Source organism: Aquarana catesbeiana, unplaced genomic scaffold (assembly GCF_042186555.1).
Source record: "Aquarana catesbeiana isolate 2022-GZ unplaced genomic scaffold, ASM4218655v1 unanchor228, whole genome shotgun sequence".
In the NCBI taxonomy this organism is placed as follows: Eukaryota; Metazoa; Chordata; class Amphibia; order Anura; family Ranidae; genus Aquarana; species Aquarana catesbeiana.
The window spans coordinates 3362038-3386050 of record NW_027362655.1 but is presented as its reverse complement, the minus strand read 5'-3'; the positions used below and the strand labels follow the sequence as shown (position 1 = coordinate 3386050).

General features: G+C 46.3%; 1 protein-coding gene across 1 annotated transcript in view; it reads left to right on the top strand.

Annotated features, from left to right (window-relative positions):
• Positions 1-7154: 7154 nt before the first annotated feature.
• LOC141121640 (NACHT, LRR and PYD domains-containing protein 3-like) overlaps positions 7155-24013 on the top strand; it is an 80987-nt gene continuing 64128 nt past the window's right edge. Inside the window, exon 1 of the mRNA XM_073611290.1 lies at positions 7155-7288. Within this exon, the coding sequence (XP_073467391.1) occupies positions 7267-7288 (22 nt within the window). The 5' untranslated portion in view covers positions 7155-7266. The remainder of the gene's footprint in view (positions 7289-24013) is intronic.

Here is a 24013-nt window from a genome sequence, read left to right as displayed (position 1 = left end):
CCTTCTGAAGACAAAGAGGAGGCGCCAGAGAGATGAAGCACATGTCAGTCACCTGCTGCTACACTAAACCACTCCCCAGCCCCAGATCAAAAACAAACAGGCCTAGATCTCAGCTAGGCCTGCTTAAATTTACCTGCACTGACAGTACACACAAAAACCACTACATTAGCAACCTACCTACCTAAGGTAGAGGGTACTACACTCACTCCCCACCAGAATACAGCTGGTCCCCAGCTGAGGAAAATTAAGAAATGGCTCCTGAGCCCAGGAGCAAGGGCATCCCATGAAATGAATTGGATGGGGAAAGGGAAACAACTTGGATAAGGCTATAGTACAAATAATTTACGTACAAAAAAATATATACATTTTGTCAAGTATATACACACTGTACCTCACCTATAAACAAACCTAGCTGCAGGTCACTGCAGCTAAACAAATAAACATTTTTAAGCCAGAGCATTTCTCCCTCAAGAAAAATACTCTGCTCACAGAATTCTTGTCCTCTGCAACGATGGAGATGGACAGATGTCCCATCCCTGAAGATCCTAAGAGAAGACATAAACCATGAATGAATGAATGAATGAATGATTTATAAAGCGCTGCAAATGCGAACTGAATCGCCTCAAGGCGCTGGATGCATTTTCTGATGTCAGCTTCTCAGAAAAGGAAGGTCTTTAGTTTTTTTCTGAAGGCCTGGTGGTTTTCTTCCATGCGGATGTTGGTAGGTGTCAGGCTGCAGAACCACAGATCATCACAGGAAGCCACGATACCACCATTCGGCTTTGGGATATGGTGGGTGGAAAGACTTGTGTCACATTGACAAACCACAAAAAGTCTGTCAGATCTGTTGTATTACATCCACGACAGTACACATTTGCATCTGGGTCACCGGATAATATTAAGCAGTGGAAATTCCCTGATGGAAACTTTATCCAAAACCTTTCTGGCCACAATGCTATAATCAACACTTTGGCAGTGAACTCTGATGGTGTGTTGGTGTCAGGAGCGGATAATGGAACAATGCACTCCATCACATCCTACACTTACATTCTATCTATACAATGTACAAATCTCCACTGAAAGGGGGTTATTATCCTTCCAGCAAAGAAATTCAGCAACACAACTTTGGCAAACTCTACTTAAAGATAGGTGGGATATTGTAGAATGTGTAGTATAGGAGTTATTGCAGGTAAATTTAGCCAGGCCTGTGGTATTTTTACCAGGCCTGGTTGTTTTGATTTGGGGTTGGAAGTGTCAGAATAGTGGGGGGGTGTGGACACCTACACTTGGGTTCAGAGAAACCTCCTCTGCCTGATGGTGGATTGTTCCAGAAGGAGAGGATGGGCTGAGACCTGTGTGGCAGAGAACTTATGTGAGAGTCCTGACCAATCATTAACTTGTTTGGTCGAAAGGAGGTCTCTTATATAAAGGGAGGCCACATGCTTCCGGGGAGAGAGAGAAAGGAGACCGGGCGCGGGAGAGGGGGCCTGGGGCCCGGGCGCAGGAGCAAGGGGCCTGGGGCCCAGAAGAGTGTTCCAGGAGGTCCAGTTCGGGCGCCTGGGTTGCGGCAGAGTCAGCATGTAGCGCTGGGGACAGAACCGGACATTCCAACGTGGGGATATGCCAGGCGAGTGAGGAGGAAGTAGAAGTAAAGCGGAAGAAGCGGACTGGGGATCGACTTTCTGTGAGTGAAACGTGGACTGTTGATGGGGAGAGAACAGGTCAGTGGAAACCCAGAGAAACTAGAGCAGAAGTAAAATGGAATAACATACTGTGAGCCTACGGACCACTGTATAAACCATATTACAGTACCTTCCCAAAAAGACTGATGGACGTTGGCATGGGAGTCATGGAAATAGGCAGTGATGGCCTGTGGCTTCAAGTTCAACACTCAAAGGAAATCTAGCGGTCAGGCAGAGGGAATTATTCAGAGTAATGCTCCTTTTTGTTTAACTTGGGAGTGCTGCAAAAGAGGAAGCAATAGAACCAGGAAAAGTGTCGTTTAGGGAAGTCCAATATCAAAGCTACGGCTATGGATTACACCCTCTTTTAGTGGGGTCTGGTGGAGTATCTCATATCTCTCTATGAATAATCCCAGATTGATTCCACGACTAAAGAGTGATAAAACTTGAACTTTGACTGTTTGGTGTCATGTGCGTGCGATGGGGGATCGGAAGTGGAGTGATTGGCAAGATGATAATGAACAAACCAGCATGGGGGTACCGCTACACAACCTATACATTTCTGCTTGTTTTGTTATGTCAGAAGGGAACTACTACTAACCTAAAAACATAACAACATCACACTCAAGGACAGTTCTTTTTGGTTCCTGATAGGAGGGGCCCCTCCCTGGATAAACAGGCCCTAAAGGAGGTAGACAGGAACAGTACAGCCAAAGAGGAACAGTACACCCAAAGTGTCCATGACTGGTGTAAGGCTGATTTGCTAGCTGACCTACTAACCACCCTTAGCCCCCCTTTACAATTAAACTTAAATTATTAGAATTAAACACATAACACCTTCTGGATTAAATGGCCCCTGTATTAATTCCAAACATAACAACTTTATGAAAATAACCTTTTTATTTTAATACATATATATAAACAAATATATATGTAGCACACGGGTTTGCTACCAAAAGATATTATGTTAAAGCGGATCTCCACCCGTTTTTAAAACAATAGATGAAGAGCATTACCGCAATGTCCTAATGACAAAACGGCACTTTTTTTTTTTATCTACGGTACCTTTGTTGCGGTTAGTACCTTTGTGTCTTCCAGGAAGTCCAGCCTGCAGTTATGGGCGTGTTTACTGCGGCTAAATCGTCACTTCTTATTAGCCGCACTGGCTCCTGGGAGCTTGTGTCATTGTTCCCAGGAGTCAGTGCGGCAGCCTGGCGCGAGTTATCTCGAGATTTCTATCTCCGTTGCCATCGCAACGGGGCGGGACTTCCTACGACGCCGCTCGTTGTGATGGCAACCGGAGCTGTTGACGGCGCTCCGATGTCAGTCTACTGTGCATGCGCGAGATCGGAAATAGAAGGGGCGGTGCATGCTGGTTGATCAGCAGCACCGTATCCCAGAAGAGGATGCCTGTGGGCTTCACATGCCCACAGGCAAGATGACAACCGTCTCTAGCAGAATTTATAACTTTCTTTATTAGGAGAAAACTGGCAGCACTGATCCTCAAAAACGAAACAAGTGAGTTCTATATTCATAGATCCTAATCTTTGTCATTTTGCCAAAAAAAATAAATATCCGAGATAGTGGAACCCCGCTTTAAGTAATGTGTTGTTTCTTAAGTAAGGGTTTGACTCCCTCTAGTGACCACTGAAACTTTACTAGGATTTTTCTTTCTTTTAAAGGGGAGGTCCAAACATTGTAAACTTTATATTAATCCCTTCATGGCATTGAACAGATGTCTAAATGAAAAAATGGTCTTCATAGTGGAACTCCCTGTTTCGGATCCCCGCGGGAGTAGGCGTGTATAGTCTTTATTCCCGGCGGAGCACTGTATCCTAGGAGGGTGGCGCACTATCTCCTGGAAACTATCACAACTATCACTGTCTCCTGAGAGCTATCTGTTGCCATCACAACGGGGCGGAAACTTCCAACGACGACGCCCGTTGTGATGGCAACCTGGACGTTTTCGGTGCTCCGCGCCGTTAACACTGAGCATACGCGGGAACGAGGGATGAATGGTGGTAGCTCAGCATTCACCGCATCCAGGAAGTAAATGCTTGTGGGCTTCACATACCCACAAGCAAGATGGAACCGGCCGTCCACAATTTTTAAAACTTTGTTTTTTATTCAAAACCGGACATCGGGGGACATAGTTCACCAAACAAGTGAGTCTTACATTGTTATTATGTTAGTGTCTGCATGGTTGAAAAAAAAAAAATAAATGGTCGGTGGACCTCCGCTTTAAGAAGCAAACAACTATGCATTGTGGGGAATGTAGTTTCTTGAGGAAGTGACTCATGTCGTTAAATCAGTCTGGGACTACTAACCCACAATGCCAAGTCACAGACCCACAATGCCAAGTCACAGAACAGACTGCTGGGTAAACAGATAAAAGGACAGGCGTGGCCTGTTTTTGGACTCTCCGGACACCATTCAACAACCAGCAGGGAGGTCTGTGTGTGTGTGACCAAAAGACTGCGGCCTCCACAGCGCGGAGCGGGATCTCCAGCCTCTGAGGGACTTCAGAATACAGGCGGCCAGCTTAGCAAGCGGAATGGTGTATAGTGCCAGGACACCTGTAAGTTTCCTGCATCACAGCCATCCAGATTCCGATAAGCCCCCCGCCCGCAGACCCCCACAACCACCGGCCAGGGTTGTGGGGATGAGGCCCTTGTCCTCATCAACATGGGGACAAGGTGTTTTGGGGGGCTACTCCAAAGCACCCTCCCAATGTTGAGGGCATGTGGCCTGGTACAGTTCAGGAGGGGGGCGCTCTCTCGTCCCCCCTCTTTTTCTGCGGCCTGCCAGGTTGCATGCTCGGATAAGGGTCTGGTATGGATTTTTTGGGGGGAACCCCACGCCATTTTTTAATAAAATTTGGCGCGTGGTTCCCCTTAAAATCCATACCAGACCTGAAGGGTCTGGTATAGATTTTGAGGGGGACCCCACGCCATTTTTTTTTTAAATTTTGGCCGGGTTCCCCTTAATATTCATACCAGACCTGAAGGGCCTGGTATGGAATTTAGGGGGACCCCCACGTCATTTTTTTTATCTTTGGTTCAGGGTTCCCCTGTGGGGAATTCCCATGCTGTTTTTATCAATGAACTTTTATGTGTATTGTTGGGCTGGCAATTCATTAATAGCCGCGAGTATTTTTAAATGACTTTTTTCCTTTGAAATGTCATTTTGCTGTCAGACTGTTCTAAACACAGGAAACATGCGCCCCTTTACAGGCATACTATAGACACCCCCAGGTATGAAATTTAAAGGAATATTACACTTTTATTGTTTCACTTTAAGCATTATTAAAATCACTGCTCCCGAAAAAACGGCCATTTTTAAAACTTTTTTTTTGCATTGATAAATGTCCCCTGGGGCAGAACCCGGGTCCCCAAACACTTTTTAACTTGCATATAAGCCTTTAAAATTAGCACTTTTGATTATTCATGTTCGTGTCCCATAGACTTTAACGGTGTTCGCCTGTTCGAACAAATTTTTTGCCTGTTCGCATGTTGTGGTGCGAACCGAACAGGGGGGTGTTCGGCTCATCCCTATTGGTGGTACTAGATACGAGAAGGGAAAAGCAAGGACAGTTTAGAAGTATATGGGGTATCTCAGCCAATAGGCAGGGGTTTTCTTGAATCCCTTGGCCTGCTGGGAGAACCTATATATATTTGGATGTAGTCAGGTGATCGGTGTTCTGTGCCACCTGGATGGCTCTCTGGGTGGATGTGTGTTGTATTGCCCGGGCTGCTAGGCCAGAGATTGGGCCTATCCTTGGCACATCTGGCTGCTGGGCTGTCTGAGGGCCTATCCAGAAGCAAGAGAGCAGCGCAGGGTTGGGATTGCAGCTTGCAGTCCAACCAAAAGTGACGGTTCTGTCGGCCGGAGAACCTGTCGTGTTCGGAGGTAGAAGGGAAGCTGTTGCCACTAAGAGACCAAACACCTTATTACCAGGGACCACAGTGAGTAACTGAAACAAGTACTGGAGCAGTATTCTCACCAACCGGGGACGGTGAAGAATCTGGAAACTTCAGTGGGTATCAAGCCAGGGACCCAGACTACAGAGGTGACGCTTGCAGAGCAGCCTTGTGTGTCAAGCCAGGGACCAATCAGGCCAGTGGGGTGAAGCTTGAGAGGTATCTTGAGTGCCAAGCTAGGGATTCAGCAGAGAGGCGGGGGTGACGCTTGAGAAAGTTACCACTGTGAAGATTGGAGGAGCTCAAGGGATTCAGTGGCAGTGAATCAGAGAGTCTAGTGAGAGATCGGGAGCTCAGTGGGCTGAAGAACTACAAAGAGTGATTGTAGTGGAAGTGAAAGGAACTGTTAAATTTTGTGTTAGGGACTGTTAAAGACTGTTTCCATAGGAGACAGCATTCCGGCACATGCAAATGTGGCCTAAGGGTGTCCTGGCCCTAACCCTCTTTCCCCCCAAAAGTTTAAGAGAAATAAATTCTCTTTTACATTCAAGAAGTGTCTGGCGCCCAATGACTTTAATCATCAGCACCCAACAATGCCTCACAACCCACCATATACAGAAGAATGTCAGCTATCTCTGGCCCTGGAGGTTCTCATTAGACCGAAGGAGGCCTGGGACCTTGCTACATATGTAAGACTATATATAATATATATATAATAGTTGGGACATTCTGGGTAGTTTGTCTCTCTCTCTTTCACTCTCTCTCTCTGATATGAAGGATGGGACATTCTGGGTAGTCTATCTCTCTCTCTGATATGAAGGATGGGACATTCTGGGTAGTCTATCTCTCTCTATAATATGAGGGATGGGGCATTCTGGGTAGTCTGTCTTGGTCTCTGATATGAAGGATGGGACATTCTGGGTAGTCTGTCTCTCTCTATAATATGAGGGATGGGGCATTCTGGGTAGTCTGTCTTGGTCTCTGATATGAAGGATGGGACATTCTGGGTAGTCTGTCTCTTTGTCTCTCTCTCTCTCTCTCTTTCTTCCTCTCTCTCTCTCTCTCTCTCTCTCTCTCTCTCTCTCTCTCTCTCTCTCTCATATGAAGGATGAGACATTCTGGGTAGTCTTTCTCTCTCTATGATATGAAGGATGGGACATTTTGGGTAGTCTGTCTCTCTCTCATATGAAGGATGAGACATTCTGGGTAGTCTTTCTCTCTCTATGATATGAAGGATGGGACATTTTGGGTAGTCTGTCTCTCTCTATGATAAGAAGGATGGGACATTCTGGGTAGTCTGTCTTGGTCTCTGATATGAAGGATGGGACATTCTGGGTAGTCTGCCTTTCTCTATGATATAAAGGATGGGACATTCTGGGAAGTATGTCTTGGTCTCTGATATGAAGAATGGGACATTTTGGGTAGTCCATCTCTCTCTTTTATGAAGGATGGGATATTCTGGGTAGTCTGTCTCTCTCTCTTATATGAAAGATGGGACATTCTGGGTAGCCTGTTTTGCTCCCTCAGATGTGAAGAAGTCTAAAGAGAAGTAGAACATTGGGTTTCCTGTTGAAGAAATGAAACTGATGCAACCTTTATATTTACAACCCCCAGCTCGTCTTTCGTAGTATTTTCTGTGGTTGCAGCTGCCTGAACCTCTCCGAATGAACCCGCCTGACTGGGAAGGTAAAATGTTATTTATTTCAAAACACCCTCATTGTCCATAGCCTCGTACAATCTACTAGATATAATGTATAAGATGTTCAGGTGATATATAGTGAGGTGTATATTGCATGTGATGGATCAATGTCATGTCAATCATAATCAGTAGAGTTGGGTCCTCTGATCACTCTCCTTGGGTTCGGTATTATAAGGTCACTTCACTTTTCTGCCTCTATAAACCTTTCCTGGTCCTTTTTATTTCTTGGATCTTTTTAGCCACTTTGTATTGAAGTTCTTTTCGATGGAACCGAGTATGAGGTATGATATGAGGACAAAGTCTTTTCACAGTTGCACCCTGAAGGATCAGTCCACCTAAAATTGATAAACCAGTTATAGGTGGAATTCTGCAGTTACTTGCTAGTTTTTTTATACCTATTGCAGACTTTCAGTGTAAAGGATGTCCTACATCTTCTTCCACCCTCTTCATGACATGAACTAAGACATATTGTATAAAGACCCTCATAATGTCCGGCATTGAAGTGCAGACAGTTTAATTGATATTTGGATTTTGGTGTTAGGTTCTAGTACTATCACTTTTCAATGGAATGACCCTGTTAAAGAGAGTTTTGTACAAAGCTCAAAAACATTTGTAGCATCCTCTATTTGAGTTTGGTTAGGAAATTTTAGCTGACTCGCAGTAGCTTGTGTGAGTCTGGGTAATTGTTGCGGGTTGAGATTAAGGTCGGGCTAGAAGGCTCTGCAGACCAGGCCTCTATGCCCTCCCCCAGTTCCGGAGATCCATGGAAAATGCTAGAAACTAGTGGGCGAAGGTACAGAGGCAAGGATCTAAATATTTATGAGAGTTTAACCAATCCCCAGACAGGAGGCCTGGCAAGGTGTTAAGATAGGCCCATAAATATTGAAGAGCCTGGCCAGCAAGGGGCTGTGGTCGGGAGGAAGATGGAGTTCTGAGGTTTATGTGGTGAGGCCCGGGGCTGGGAGCTGAGGAAGGAAGGAAAGGAATGGGGGAGCACTGTGGCAGGCTAGTGAGGGGTTTGGAGGGAGCATTGTGGCAGGCTAGCAGGGAGGGGTTGAGGGGAGCACTGTTGCAGGTTAGCGGGGGGGTTACTACCCCACAGTCCATCAGAGATACCACATAGCCACCAGAGACCCTGCATAGCCACCAGAGGCCCCACATAGCCAACAGAGACCCTGCACAGCCACCAGAGACCCCACATAGCCAACAGAGACCCCGCACAGCCACCAGAGACCCCGCACAGCCACCAGAGACCCCACATAGCCAACAGAGACCCCACATAGCCAACAGAGACCCCGCACAGCCACCAGAGACCCCACATAGCCAACAGAGACCCCGCACAGCCACCAGAGACCCCACATAGCCAACAGAGACCCTGCACAGCCACCAGAGACCCCACATAGCCAACAGAGACCCCGCACAGCCACCAGAGACCCCACATAGTCACTTGAGAAGGAAGGGATGGGATAAATTTAGATGGGGGTGCCCGATTTTAATCTTGCCTAGGGCAGCACAAGGATACGCACCATGTCCGGATAATATAGCCCATTACCGAGCCAAGTATATGTGGAAGGGGGCTTACCAGAGTGCGAAAGAAGAGGGAGCAAGAGAAAGAGAAAGAAAGTCTACTCGCCCAGGGAATAAGATCAATTCCAGAAGGTCCGCCTGATTGCGCCATTTCCTGAAGATAGTCATTTGTGTACACAAAATGATTCCAAGGTCTTCAGGTCTCATGGAAGATTTCCTCCCAGATGTGCAAGGTAGCGGTGAGGTCCTCCATATCTCTCAGTTCATTTACTTTAGCAAACCACAGGGATATGGATGGGGGGGTTCTCTGATCTCCAACAGAGGGGGGTGCATGCCTTGGCCGCATTAAGCAACTGGATTGTAAGAGAGGCCTTGTATTTTTTAATTGGTCTCTTTGAGAGAAGAAGCAGGCAAGCCACAAGGTTCCCCTCTAGATAAACATTTGTCAGGTGTTTGATTGTGCAGGTCACCTCGCGCCAAAAGGGCTCAAGCTTGGGACAATCCCAGATGATGTCCAGCATCGTTCCCTCAGCATTGCCACATTGCCAACATAAGCTGGGGACCTGAGGGAAAAATCAGTGCAAAGCGGTAGGCACTCTGTGCCATCTGGTCAAAATCTTGTAACAGGTCTCTTGATCTCTAGTGGCTAAGCTGTAAAGGCATTTAAAGTGTCATCCATTGATAATTCTAAGTATCATATTTTTTTTTCCGTCACATTGACACATGCAGTTTTAATGTTGCGCACATTTGGTATCTGTTTTCTCACCACAATCCTCATCTTATTTAGTGCCAAGAATAGAATTAACCACTTCATTACTGGCCACTTTCACTCCATTCCTGCCCAGTCCAATTTTCAACTTTCTTTCGGTGGTATTTAATCACCACTGAAGTTTTTTATTTTGTGCACTAAAAGTAAAAAAAGACTAAAAATTTTGAAAAAAAAAAAGTTTTTCTTTGTTTCTGTTATAAAACTTTGATGAGCTGCTCTTTGATGAAACTCTGATGAGGCTGCACTGACATGCACTGATGAGGCAGTACTGATTGGCCCTGAGGAGGTTGCACTGATGTGCACTGATGATGAGGCACTTATATGCAGCACTGCTGGGCACTAATGAGTGGCACTGATAGGTGGACACTCATAGGTGGCACTGATAGGTGGCACAGGTGGGCACTTATAGGCGGCACTGATGGGCAATGATAGGTGGCACTGATGGACACTCATAGGTGGCACTGATGGGCACTGATAGGTAGCACAGATGGGCACTTATAGACGGGACTGATGGGTACTGATGAGGTGGCACAGATGGGCGGCACTGATAAGCAGCACTGATGGTCGCTGATAGGTGGCACTGATGGGCACTCATAGGAGGCACTGATGGGAACTCATAGGTGGCACTGATGGGCACTCATAGGTGACACTGGTAGGTGGCACTGGTGGGCACTTATAGGCGGCACTTATGGGCATTGATAGGCAGTACTGATTGGCACTGATGAGGTGGCACTTATGAGCATTGATAAGCAGTACTGATTGGCACTGATGAGGTGGCACCGATGGGCGGCACCAATAAGCAGAACTGATGGGCACTGATAGGTGGCACTGATGGGCATTGATAGGTGGCACTGATGGGCATTGATAGGTGGCACAGATGGGCACTTATAGGTGGCCCTAATGGGCACTGATAGGTGGCACTGATGGGCACTGATGAGGTGGCACTGATGGGCGGCACTGAAGCAGAACTGATGGGCACTGATAGGTTGCCCTGATATACAGCACTGATGGGCACTCACAGGCGGCACTGATGGGCACTCATAGGTGGCACTGATGGGCAATGATAGGTGGCACAGGTGGGCACTAATGATGAGGTGGCACTGATGGGCGGCACTGAAGCAGAACTGATGGGCACTGATAGGTGGCCCTGATATGCAGCACTGATGGGCACTCATATGTGGCACTGATGGGCACTCATAGGTGGCACTGATGGGAAATGATAGGTGGCACAGGTGGGCACCGATGAGGTGGCACTGATAGATGGCCCTGAGATGCAGCACTGATGGGCACTTATAGGCGGCACTGATGGGCACTTATAGGAGGCACTGATGGGCAATGATAGGTGGCACAGGTGGGCACTTATAGGCGGCACTGATGAGATGGCACTGATGGGCACTGATGAGATGGCACTGATGGGCGGCACTGATAAGCAGCACTGATGGGCACTCATAGGCAGCACTGATAGGTGGCACTGATATGCAGCACTGATGGGTAATGATAGGTGGCACTGATGGGCACTCATAGGCGGCACTGATAGGTGGCACTGGTGGGCACTTATAGGCAGCACTTATGGGCACTGATATGCGGTACTAAAAGGCACTGATGAGGTGGCACTGATGGGTGGCACTGATATGCAGCACTGATGGGCAATGATAGGTGGCACTGATGGGCACTGATTGGTGGCACTGATAGGTGGCACTGGTGGGCACTTATAGGCAGCACTGATGGACACTGATAGGTGACACTGATATGCAGCACTGATGGGCACTGATAGGTGGCTCTGGTGGGCACTCATAGGTGGCACTGGTGGGCTCTCATAGGTGGCACTGATGGGTACTCATATGTGGCACGGATAGGTGGCACTAGTGGTCACTTATAAGTGGCACTGATGGGCACTGATAGGCGGCACTGATGGGTGGCACTGATGGGCATTGATAGATGGCACTGATAGACATTACTGATCAGGAGGCACTGGCAGGCATCACTGATGGGCACAGATTGGCATCCCTGGTGAGCTCTAGTGGGCATCCCTGGTGGTCTCTAATGGGCACCCTCAATGGGTCTGCACTGATAATCAATGCACTGATTACCAGTGCAGACCCCCCCTGTCAGGAGAGCAGCTGATTAGCTCTCCTCTACTTGCGCCTTGTCAGCACAAGTAAAGTAAATGCTGATAAACGGCACTTCTTGGTTACCATGTGATGCGGTGTGATTGGACACAGCTGATCACATTGTAAAGAGCCTATGTCAGAGGCTCTTTACTGGGATTGGAGATGTGGTGTGTCAGAGCGACACACTGCACCACCGATCGCCATGCCGCCCTCGGGTGCGCGCTAGCGGCTTATCCTGCTGAACATCATATGACACCCAGTCAGGATAATACAACCACTTTCCGGCCATCATTCTGCTATATGGAGGACAGGAAATGTAGGTGTGTGTCTACAATTTACTGCCTCCTAACCCTGCCCCTGGCTGACTCTCTTTATATCTCTCTTCGTTCCAGGCAGGGGTCTGGATACTACACTAAGGAAATGTCAATAGGCCTGGGAAAGGGCATCCACATTCCAATGCATGCCCCCAGGTCTATACACTACCATCAACATGCACAGAGACCACCCCAACCTTTTCTCCTGGTACCAGCTTCCTCTGCAACCTGTCCGATCAGAGCAGAGTGACCCCACTCCCAGAGTCAAGGAGCACTACAGCATCTTGTCCATTATCTCCCACCACACACTCATTATATACTGTATATATACATTTTATGATGTTTTAAATAAAATAATTTAAAAAAATAAGGTCGGGTCATGGTGAGGTCTGCAGAGAAATAGAACATTTTATTTCCTGTTCATCGTGAAATTAAAGCAACTTTCACATTCCCTTCCTCCCACCCGTCTTGTGGTGTATTCTGTGGTTGCAGCTGCAGAACGTCTCTGGATGTACTGATCTGACTGGGAAGGTCAAATTTTATTTATTACATAGCACCCTTAGTGACTGTAGCCTCGCACAATGGACTAGATATAATAGTGAGGTGTACACAGCTGTCTGTATAATGGATCAATGTCATATCAATCATAATCAATAGACTTTGGTCCTCTGATCGTTTTCCTTGGGTTCGGAACTATAAGCTTACATCAGTTTTCTGCCTCTACGAGCCTTTCCTGGTCCTTATATCTCTTATCTCTCTCTTTGTATCTGAGGATCTTCTCAGAGGAACTTAGCCTGACACCTGAGAGGATCTTCTCAGAGCCTAAAGGCTCAATCCACCTTAAATGGATATGGCAGATTTAGGTGAAGTCCAGGGTTTGTTTTTTAACCATGGAAAACTTGGTCCTCTGTTCACTCTGGTTCAGGGTTGTAAGGTCACTTCAGTTTTCTGCCTCTATGAGCCTTTCCTGGTCCTTATATTTCTGAGAACAAAGTCTTCTCACAGCCTAAAGACTCAATCCACCTAAAATGGATATGGCAGATTTAGGTGGAGTCCAGGGTTTGTTTTTTATCCATGGCAAACTTTGGTCCTCTGATCACTCTTATTGGGTCCCGGATTATAAGGTCACATCAGTTTTCTGCCTCTACGAGCCTTTCCTGGTCCTGATATGTCTTATCTCTCTCTTTGTATCTGAGGATCTTCTCAGAGGAACTTAGCCTGACACCTGAGATGAGGACAACGTCTTCTCAAAGCCTAAAGGCTCAATCCACCTTAAATGGATATGGCAGATTTAGGTGGAGTCCAGGGTTTGTTTTTTAACCATGGCAGACTTTGGTCCTCTGGTCACTCTCATTGGGTTCAGGATTATAAGGTCACATCAGTTTTCTGCCTCTATGACCCTTTCCTGGTCCTGCTATCTCTTATCTCTGTCTTTGTATTTGAGGACCTTTTAGAGGAACTTAGTCTGACACCTGAGATGAGGACAAAGTCTTCTCAAAGCCTAAAGGCTCAATCCACCTAGAGTGGATATGACAGATTTAGGTGGAGTCAGGTTTGTTTTTTAACCATGGCAGACTTTAATGAAATGGGCATCCTACGTCTTCCACCTTCTCCATAATATGATCTACGGGGGAATAGAATCCCTCATAATGACCAATGTGCCCACCCTTAACTTGGAAATCGGTTTGTCTGATATTTTGGATTTTGATTTGACCTTCCAGCACCTAAAGTGGTTGTAAACCTCAGACATGAAATATGAACAAAGCATATCCCTCTATAGTGTGTACTTGTTTCAGCCCAGAGCACTAAGTGTCATTTCTGTCTACTGCCTCCTTCACCTGCTATCAACATGAGTCATTTCTGACAAGTTTTCCTGACACCAAGAGATAAAAAGGTGACAGGGGAGGGGGTTCCAGCACATAGCCTGTGATTGACAGCCTCAGCTTTGTTCCTGTGTGCCATGTGAAGGGGGGGTGGGTGCCTTCCCTCCAATCAGCTTTCAGAACTCTCCTCACTGCAGAGTGTAACTCTCTTCTCCCCTGCTCTCTGACTGCTCAAACAAGCTTTATATTCTGGACTTTGAACGGATGTAGAGAATAGAAGACTGCGGAAAAACAGGTACAACTTATGTAGTAGGATTTGTTTGATCTCTGTGAGGCCAGCGACTTCACTGGGGATATGAAGGATTTACAAACAATTTAACAATATCCAAAATCTAAGTTTTAGGTGGATTGAAATTTTAAAAATGAATTTCATGACAAGTCCAAAACGTTGAAGCAAGTGAGAATGTGTGCCCATGTCCGGGAATTGTCTTTAGATACACGATATTGTCAAAAGTATTGGGACACCTGCCTTTACACCCACATGAACTTTAATGGCATCCCAGTCTTAGTCTGTAGGGTTCAATATTGAGTTGGCCCACCCTTTGCAGCTATAACAGCTTCAACTCTTCTGGGAAGGCTGTTCACAAGGTTTAGGAGTGTGTTTATGGGAATGTTTGACCACTCTTCCAGAAGAGCATTTGTGAGGTCAGGCACTGATGTTGGACGAGAAGGCCTGGCTCACAGTCTCTGCTCTAATTCATCCCAAAGGTGTTCTATCGCGTTGAGGTCAGGACTCTGTGCAGGCCAATCAAGTTCCTCCACCCCAAACTCGCTCAGCCATGTCTTTATGGACCTTGCTTTGTGCACTAAAAAAATAAAACCCCTATGGTGAACTTTTTCTTTCAAAGTTTTTATTATTTTCAAAAGAATCAGATACATGTTATACATCCATAGCAAGATACAATGCAGCATAACATCAAATACCTCCTATAGGCTTGGAATGGGCAAACTCTCTTTCATCTATGAAAAGCAAATAAAAAACGTTCAGTGTGAGAATTCTGAGGCGGGTTAGACGATGTCTCACGATATACGTGCCTTGCAATGTCTGGTTTCAGACGTCCCGGGGAGCTCCCCCGACACCCCTAAAGGGATCAGACTGTGAAGGGACAGCCACTCCGGGACATCCGGATTGCATCCACTCGTAATGGTGGGTAACGAGCACTGCTTGTGTTGAGATGGTATGAGCACCTAGCCTCAGAGCCTTTAGGGGGTGCTCTTCTACTTAAGAGCCTGGAGGCACTTGTACTCCTCTGATACGTAGGGTGTAGTATAGGTCCACATCATACCTAAGCGTGGTAGGTCTGACAAAAAAAAAAAAATTAAATAAGAAAAAAGAAAAAGAGGTAAAGAGAGGAAGAAGAGAGGGGTGAGGAGGAGGGGAAAGAGCTAGGAGCCATCCAGCAGGTTGTCAGCTGGAGGGACATTGATGAAGCTTACTTGTTATGCTTGCATCCCGGGGATGAGGGAAATACCCACGTGTTTGGCCCAAGGTTCCCAGGTGGATTAAAACTGTGCTTTGGAATCTAGCAAAATACTGGTCAATTTCTCTTGGGACATCAGCCATGATATTTTACGCTTGGCAGCTGAGAAAGATACCCCTAGCCAGAGGTGGCTCTCTAATTAGGCAAATTAGGCGGTCGCCTAAGGCCTCGCACTCACAGGGGCCTCGCGGCCTCCTAATTTGCCTGTTCTCAATCACTGAAGTTGACGCCGGTGGCTCCGCCTACCCCCACTGGGACTCTGTGGCTTAGGAGCTGATGGACAAATCAGATACTGCCCGCAGCCTGAGGAATAGCGGCCTCATCACGGAGCGTCGCAGTCCGTGGGGCCTCATGTGTAAGTTTTGCCTAAGGCCTCACAAAGCCTAGAGCCGCCTCTGCCCCTAGCTGTTTCCAGGCCTTGGCAATTGTCAGCTTAGCGCCCAGGAGAATAAAGTGGATTAGTTTGAGACTCCATTTAGGAGTCTTTGGAATGTTAGCATTCAGGAGGGCTACAGCGGGTGGGTTCTTGGGATCTGAAGGTCCGTCGCTTTTTGGATTAGGTTAAAAATCCTCTTCCAGAAAGGCCTGATTTTGGGGCATTCCCACCATATATGGGCCATGGAGCCATTAATTTCACATCCCCTGAAGCACTGGGAGTTTGCGGAAGGATACATGAGGGCTAATTTAGAAGGTGTGAGATACCATCTGCTCATCACTTTGAGATTAGATTCTATTAAGGAAATATTCTTTATCCCCTTATAGGCTCTGAAAAAGGATGTCTGCCATTTGTCGAGCCCCCATTGAATTTGGAGATCAGTTTCCCATGCTGACATGGGAGTTTTGTCTGCCTGCTGGGCTAGAGATTAGTATATTACAGAGATTCCACCCCTCTGATCTGTGGCTTGTCCTGACCATAAATCATAGGGAGGTATGGGTTTGCCTTTCCATATTTTGTGAAGATAGTGTTGTATTTGGTGAAATCTGAATTTCTCCCCCCTCGGGATAGTTGTTGCTCACAAAATTTTGTAGTTACTGGGCCTGTTGCAGTAAAGAAGTGTCCGATCTGATACAGCCCCTTGTCCAGCCACCACTTAAAGGATTTTATGTCTAGTCCAGGAGCGAAGTCAGGGTTGTTGAATATGTGAGCCAGGGGACGGCATTCAGAGGTTATGGCGGTATGGGTTTTCAATATGTCCCAAAAGGATAGGGATTGTGAAAGGATCGGAGAGAGTATGGGGGGGTCTTTCCTTGGAAGGGATCCAAAGGAAATAGTTGGGGGTGTTGGTGGGTGCCGCCTGTCTCTCTATTTGGATCCAGTCAGGTTTTTCGGTTCTGGAGTAGACAGTAGAAAGCTGAGCAAGTCTTGCCGCCTGATAGTACCAAAGTAGTCTTGGCAGTCCTAGTCCTCCCTGAGTACGCTGTCAGAATAGAGTGTTTCTAGGCAACCTATGTCCTGCTCCCCCCAGATAAACCTGACAATTTTCCTTTGGAGTGATTGCAAATGGTCTTTCTTTAGGTTAATCGGAATAGCTCTAAATAGGTATAGCAGTCTGGGGAGGAGTGTCATTTTTATTGAGTGGATCCTACCCAGCCAGGATAGTTTTTTACTGGCCCAGGTCTTCAGCTCCGATTCAAGTCTCCGATAGGAGGGAGGGAAGTTTGCTGAGTACAGTTGGTCTATTTTGGCGGTAAGGTTAATCCCTAGGTATTCTATTGAAGAGGCGTTCCATGTAAACTTAAAAGAGCTTTGCAGTGTCTCTACTATGGCTGGTTTCAGGGATATGTTGAGGGCATGGAATTTGTCATAGTTTACCCTGAGGCCAGAGATCATTGCGAATTTGTTCAAGAGTTTACATAGATTGGGTAGGGACGTGATGGGAGAAGTTATGAAAAGTAACATATCGTCCGCAAAGAGGCCGCATTTGTGTATTTGGGAACCACAAGAGATTCCTTGAATATTGGGATCGCTAATGCCAGTGTTTCAATGGCTATGGCGAATATTAAAGGGGAAAGGGGGCATCCCTGTCTGGTGCCCCTTGGTATGTTAAAAGGTTTGGATAGGTGGCCACTGAGGTGAATCAGTGCTGTTGGTGTAGAGTAGAGTCTATGGTGGACTTTTAAGGCACAAATGACTAAAATAGGAGTATGTATGAGTATATTAGTGCTTTGTGCACTGGTCTAAATCATTTGGTGGAGGGGGGATTATGGTGTGGGGTTGTTTTTCAGGGGTTGGGCTTGGTCCCTTAGTTCCAGTGAAGAGAAATCTTAAGGCGTCAGCATATCAAGACATTTTGGACAAGTTCATGCTCCCAACTTTGTGGGAACAGTTTGGGGAAAGCCCCTTCCTGTTCCAACATGACTGAGCATCAGTGCACAAAGCACGGTCCATAAAGACATGGATGAACGAGCTTGGGCTGGAGGAACTTTATATACAGTAGGTGAAATATATATATATATATATATATATATATAATATTAATTTCAATTGGTTAGAGGTACATGAGAGGTGTTTGAGGATTACAAGGCTTCATGAGGGTCTCTCCTATTGAAAAGTAATGTTGGGCGAACGGTTCAGACTGAGCAAAAGTTCAGGCCAAACATTGGCTGTTCGGCTATTCAGAGAACACCCAAATTGGCAGGGCGTTTGACCGTCTGTTCAGCCCACCAAATGCCCCACAATGCAATGCACAGTGCATTTTAAGCTCTAATTTCCTGAAGCAATGAAGGCTTTGCCCAATCAGGGCACAGGGCACTGTCAGAGCCATGATTGGAGAAAGTAATGATGATGGTGGCCAATCATCGCTCATAGACCCCCCCCTTATAAAAGGTTCCTTTCCAGAGGATCCTTTTGTAGTGTGATATTGACGTGGAGACAGATAGAACAGGGCTCTGTTCAGTGCTACTAGCGAGTTAGTGTGCTAAAGTGTTCTATTAAGATTCTATTGTGAGTGTAGAATGTCAGTGTAGTGTGGCAGTGCAGTCTTACTGCAGTATACTGTAGTATGTCAGTGCAGTTTTACTGCAGTATATTGAAGTGTGTCAGTGCAGTCTTACTGCAGCATATTGAAGTACGTCAGTGCAGTTTTACAGCAGTATATTTCAGTGTGTCAGTGCAATTTTACTGCAGTATATTGTAGTGTGTCAGTGCAGTCTTACTGCAGTATATTGTCGTATGTCAGTGCAGTCTTACTGCAGTATAGTGAAGTGTGTCAATGCAGTTTTACTGCAGTATATTGTAGTGCATCAGTGCAGTCTTACTGCAGTATATTGTAGTATGTCAGTGCAGTCCTAATGCAGTATATTGAAGTATGTCAGTGCAGTCTTACTGCAGTATATTGAAGTGCGTCAGTGCAGTCTTACTGCAGTATATTGCATTGTGTAGGGCGTAGGGGTTAGAGCTGAATCTGTTTGCTTCCATTCCAATTTCACATTTTTTTGTTGCTTTGAAGGAATCAGAATACCTCAGTGGAGGGGTGTAATCTGAGGTTTGTCATGTGTTAGAGCTCAGCATGTCTTTTAGAGTTAATATGTCCTATACAAGATACATTTCCAATGTAACCCACCACTGAGACCTTTTGTTAGGACCCGGGTCTGAACCTACAACCTTTGCTGTGTCAGGCAGTAAGGAGGGTAGGATGGAGTGCTGGCAGGAGTGACTGATGGGATAAATAAATAGGTAATGGTAATAAAATAAAATGGTGGTTGAAGTCCAGTTTTGATTTGGAGGGATTTTAGTCCATTTTCCTCTTTGGATATGGAGTTTGTTCTTCTTCAGCTGTGCTGGATATTCCCTCGGTTTCCTGGCTGGGCAGCAGTGATGGAACAGTCCCCGCCACTTCAGTGTCGTCCGTATCTCCAAGGCTGAAGGTATCACAAACAGGCATGTCAGCTGGGCGCGTCAGCAGGAATCGTCAGACGCTGGAGAACAGTGGGCATGGCTTGAGTGCTCGCATTCGGAGCATGCGTGCTCCTTTGTCAGGCAGGGGATTCGGCCGTCCTTGGCAAGGTTCATATAGAGAGAGGGGAGGGGAGGGGGCGGCGTCACGGACTGTAAGGTTCAGCAGACCAACGCAAGGATTAATATGGGCATGTGCAAGACACGGGGCTGTAGGTTATTAATGAATTGGCCATACAAAAATCATGTATGAGTAAAAACAAGGAACAAAGAAACAAGGATAAGAGTTATATTACTAGAACGGAGCAAGTAGTAGAATAAGGGAGATTTTTCATATATAGAGAAGAAAAATAATAGTGATAAAATAAAATCAGTTATAATAAAAAGGACTAGAAATATTGGTAGATAAAAAGATGGGGAGATAAATGGAACATAATAAATGGAACAATGTATACAGATGTGACCATACAATGTTTTAGGCTATATATCTATATAGTTTTTAGATATTCATTAATTCATCGGGTATACTTACAAATATACGTTATGAGCAATCTCGTTGGCCACAAAAATCAAATATACGTTATCACAATCTCGTTGGCCACAAAAATCCTGTAGGAAAAATTATATTTGAAAAAAATTATTATATATATTATATAATATATAATTTAATAATATAATATGTTATTATATATAATCATGAATTTTAGTCAATATATAGGTGTTGTTGTTAATTTGTTATTCTACGGGCAACTTGAATATACCGTATTTATCGGCGTATAACACGCACTTTTTTCCCCTTAAAATCAGGGGAAAATCGCAGGTGTGTGTTATACGCCGATCTCCTGCGATCCCGAGCTGTCACAACTTCAAAATCGCCGACCGCGATTTGAAAATGGTGGTAGTCCCGAGCGGAGCTATCCGAACCTACTCGGCTAGGTTCGGATAGCTCCGCTCGGGACTAAGAGTGGAGCCGAAAGTGAACGAGAGCCGCCGGGAAGAGCCAAGGACCGGCTCTGTGTATTTCGGCGCCGGCGGCGCCATATTTAATTCGCGGTCAGCGATTTTGAAGCCCAGGATGGCAGGGACAGAGGATCGAAGGCTGCACTGGGGCAAGGCTGCACTGGGGAAGGCTGCACTGATAAGGCTGCACTGGGGAAGGCTGCACTGACAAGGCTGCACTGGGGAAGGCTGCACTGACAAGGCCGCACTGGGGAAGGCTGCACTGACAAGGCCGCACTGGGGAAGGCTGCACTGACAAGGCCGCACTGGGGAAGGCTGCACTGACAAGGCTGCACTGGGGAAGGCTGCACTGGGGAAGGCTGCACTGACAAGGCTGCACTGGGGAAGGCTGCACTGACAAGGCTGCACTGGGGAAGGCTGCACTGGGGAAGGCTGCACTGACAAGGCTGCACTGACAAGGCTGCACTGACAAGGCTACACTGACATGGCTGCACTGACAAGGCTGCACTGACATGGCTGCACTGGGGCAAGGCTGCACTGGGAAGGCTGCAATGATGGGCATTTAAATGTAAGTTTTTTTCCCTTCAACTTCCCTCCTAAAATTTTATTTTTCCTTAAAATTCCCTCCTAAATTGGGGTGCGTGTTATACGCCGGTGCGTGTTATATAGTTACATAGTTACATAGTTATATAGTAGGTGAGGTTGAAAAAAGACACAAGTCCATCAAGTCCAACCTATGTGTGTGATTATGTGTCAGTATTACATTACATATCCCTGTATATTGCGGTCATTCAGGTGATTATCTAATAGTTTCTTGAAGCTATCAATGCTCCCCGCTGAGACCACCGCCTGTGGAAGGGAATTCCACATCCTTGCCGCTCTTACAGTAAAGAACCCTCTACGTAGTTTAAGGTTAAACCTCTTTTCTTCTAATTGTAATGAGTGGCCACGAGTCTTATTAAACTCTCTTCTGCGAAAAAGTTTTATCCCTATTGTGGGGTCACCAGTACAGTATTTGTAAATTGAAATCATATCCCCTCTCAAGCGTCTCTTCTTCAGAGAGAATAAATATACGCCGATAAATACGGTAACTATTTTTGGGTAAGACAAAAAAGCACAGATTTTAAGGTGTTCAAGAGCACATCCGTACCCGTGCATATCTAGAACCTGCGCATGCGCACACAGGTACCTACAGGGGAGGGGGATGGTTGCAGGACAGGCAAGTACTAAACGCACATGCATGCACATGGGGGTAATGGGGATAAAATTGTAGAATAGGTGAGGGGTGAGGAGGGGGAGGTTGTGGAAAGAATGGGTTTGGAAAGGAAGGGGTGTGGGAGTCTGGGGTTTAGCTGGCAGATTAGGTGAGTACTGTTGGCAAGTTGTAATGGGTAGCTCAGATTACAATGAAAAGGTCTTTTTGTGCCATTATATATTAATAGATGGAATGAACTTTGATTTCTTCATTTAAGCCCCCAGACTTTAAACTAGAGTGTAGATCCAGAAAGTTTCCCTTTCGCACAGACGCTTAATGCGTTCAGCTCGAGGGAAACTACCCGGAATGGTCTCTATGGCCCAGACCTGTAGGCCATTGGTGGAGCCCTTATGAAATTCAGTGAAATGTCTAGGGATGGTGAGATCACTATTGCCATCAATGGAGCGTCTGTGATCCCCAAATCTTTTTCGTAGGGTTCTGGTAGTGCGGCCTACATAAAGCAGGCCAGGAGAGGCAATATACAACAAATTCTGTTGAACAGTTAAAGAATTTGCCAAGGGGGTATGTTTTGCCTTTTGTGGTAAAATGTTTTTGTCGGTGTTGGACAAATTTGCAGGTCAAGCAATTAAACTTATGGCATTGGTACATCCCCTTTATGTCTAAGAAGGTAGGGGTTGATGTTAATTTGGGTTTACGGAATTTCAATTTGCTGGGTACTATTTTACTTTTTATGTTTTATGCCCTTCTCTATGTCATTTTTGGTATATCACTGAGGCTGTTTTGGAGGTGGGGATCTTCTCGCAGTATGCCCCAATGTTTGGGAAAAATGTGTTCCATCTTTTTGTGCTGTGTGTTTAACTGGGTGATGAATCTGGGTGTCTGGGAAGATGTGGTGGGTTGGTGATGATTGAGACTGGGTGCTTCACTCAGAAAATGGTTATAGGCACCCTCAATTAGAGGGGCAGGGTAGTCCTTTTCGGGAAACTTCTTCCCTAAAGAGATCACTCTGTTCATTATAGTCTCCTCTATGCGAGTACATTTGTGTTTTAACCGACAAAATTGACTTTTGGGTATATTGGAAATCTTGGATGATGGCAGCTACGGAAATGAAGATATGAGTTACCTGCGGTCGGTTTCGTGTAATTCTTAGCATGGATAATGTTGTCAGTATGGTTCTAAATTTAAAAAGGCTAAAGTGTCAGGATCGCAGACTGAAGTAAAAGATAGGCCTAGCTTGTTGGTATTGCAATATATCACAAAATCGTCAGCCAAGGGCCGGGTCCCATCCCAAATGATGACTATGTCGTCTATGTATCGATCAAAGTACACAATGTGTTTGGAGAAAGGGTTATTATTCCAAATTAAGGATGAGCCGAACATCCCCCGGTTCGGTTCGCAGCAAAACATGCAAAAAATTAATTCGAACACGCGAACACTGTTAAAGTCTATGGGACACGAACATGAATAATCAAAAGTGCTCATTTTAAAGGCTTATATGCAAATTATTGTCATGTAGGGGACATGTATCAATGCAAAAAAAAGTTTTGAAAACGACCGTTTTTTCGGGAGCAGTAATTTAATAATGCTTAAAGTGAAACGTTAAAAGTGAAATATTCCTTAAAATTTTGTACCTGGGGGGTCATGGGCAAGGGGGGGCAATTGCCCCCCTGGAATCGTAAGAAGGTAGTGGTTGACCGATATATCGGAGAAGGGAGGAGGAACGTGAGGTTCCTCCTCCCTTCTCCACATGCTGTTGGCAGAGCAGTGCCGCTGTGTGTGAAACTGTATGAAGAGCTGTCAAAATTAAGGTTGGATGTCGGGGGCGGGCGGGACCCGAGGTGGGCGGGACCCAACTGTCCAACACCAGCCAATGGGATGAGATCTGGGCGGACCGCTATGTGTATGTGGCCCCACCCCTTTCTTAAACAGCCCAATCATAGCTGCTGCATAGCTGCTGGGTCCCGCCCACCCCAGGGCCCACCCGCCTCCGACATTACGCTGAATTTGTCAGCTCCCCTCTCTCAGTCCATACAGTTCCACACAGTTACACTATCGGCTGTGAAACTTGCCATTGCCATCCAGTGCCACCTGCCAGTGCCATCTGCGAATGCCAACCAGTGCCTGCCAGTGCCACCTGCCAGTGCCAACCAGTGCCACCTGCCAACCAGTGCCACCTGCCAGTGCCAATCAGTGCCAGCTGCCAGTGCCATCTGCCAATGCCAACCAGTGCCACCTGCCACCCAGTGCCACCTGCCAGTGCCATCTGCCAGTGCCAATCAGTGCCACCTGCCAGTGCCAATTAGTGCCATCCAGTGTCACCTGCCAGTGCCAATTAGTGCCACCTGCCATGCCAATTAGTGCCACCTGCCAATCAGTGCCACTTGCCAGTACCACCTGTCAGTGCCACCTGCCAGTGCCAATCAGTGCCACCTGCCAGTGCCAACCAGTGTCACCTGTCAGTGCCACCTGCCAGTGCCAACCAGTGCCACCTGTCAGTGCCTGCCAGTGCCACCCGCCAAAAAAAAAAATTGGCCTAAAATATCGGCCGCAAAAATC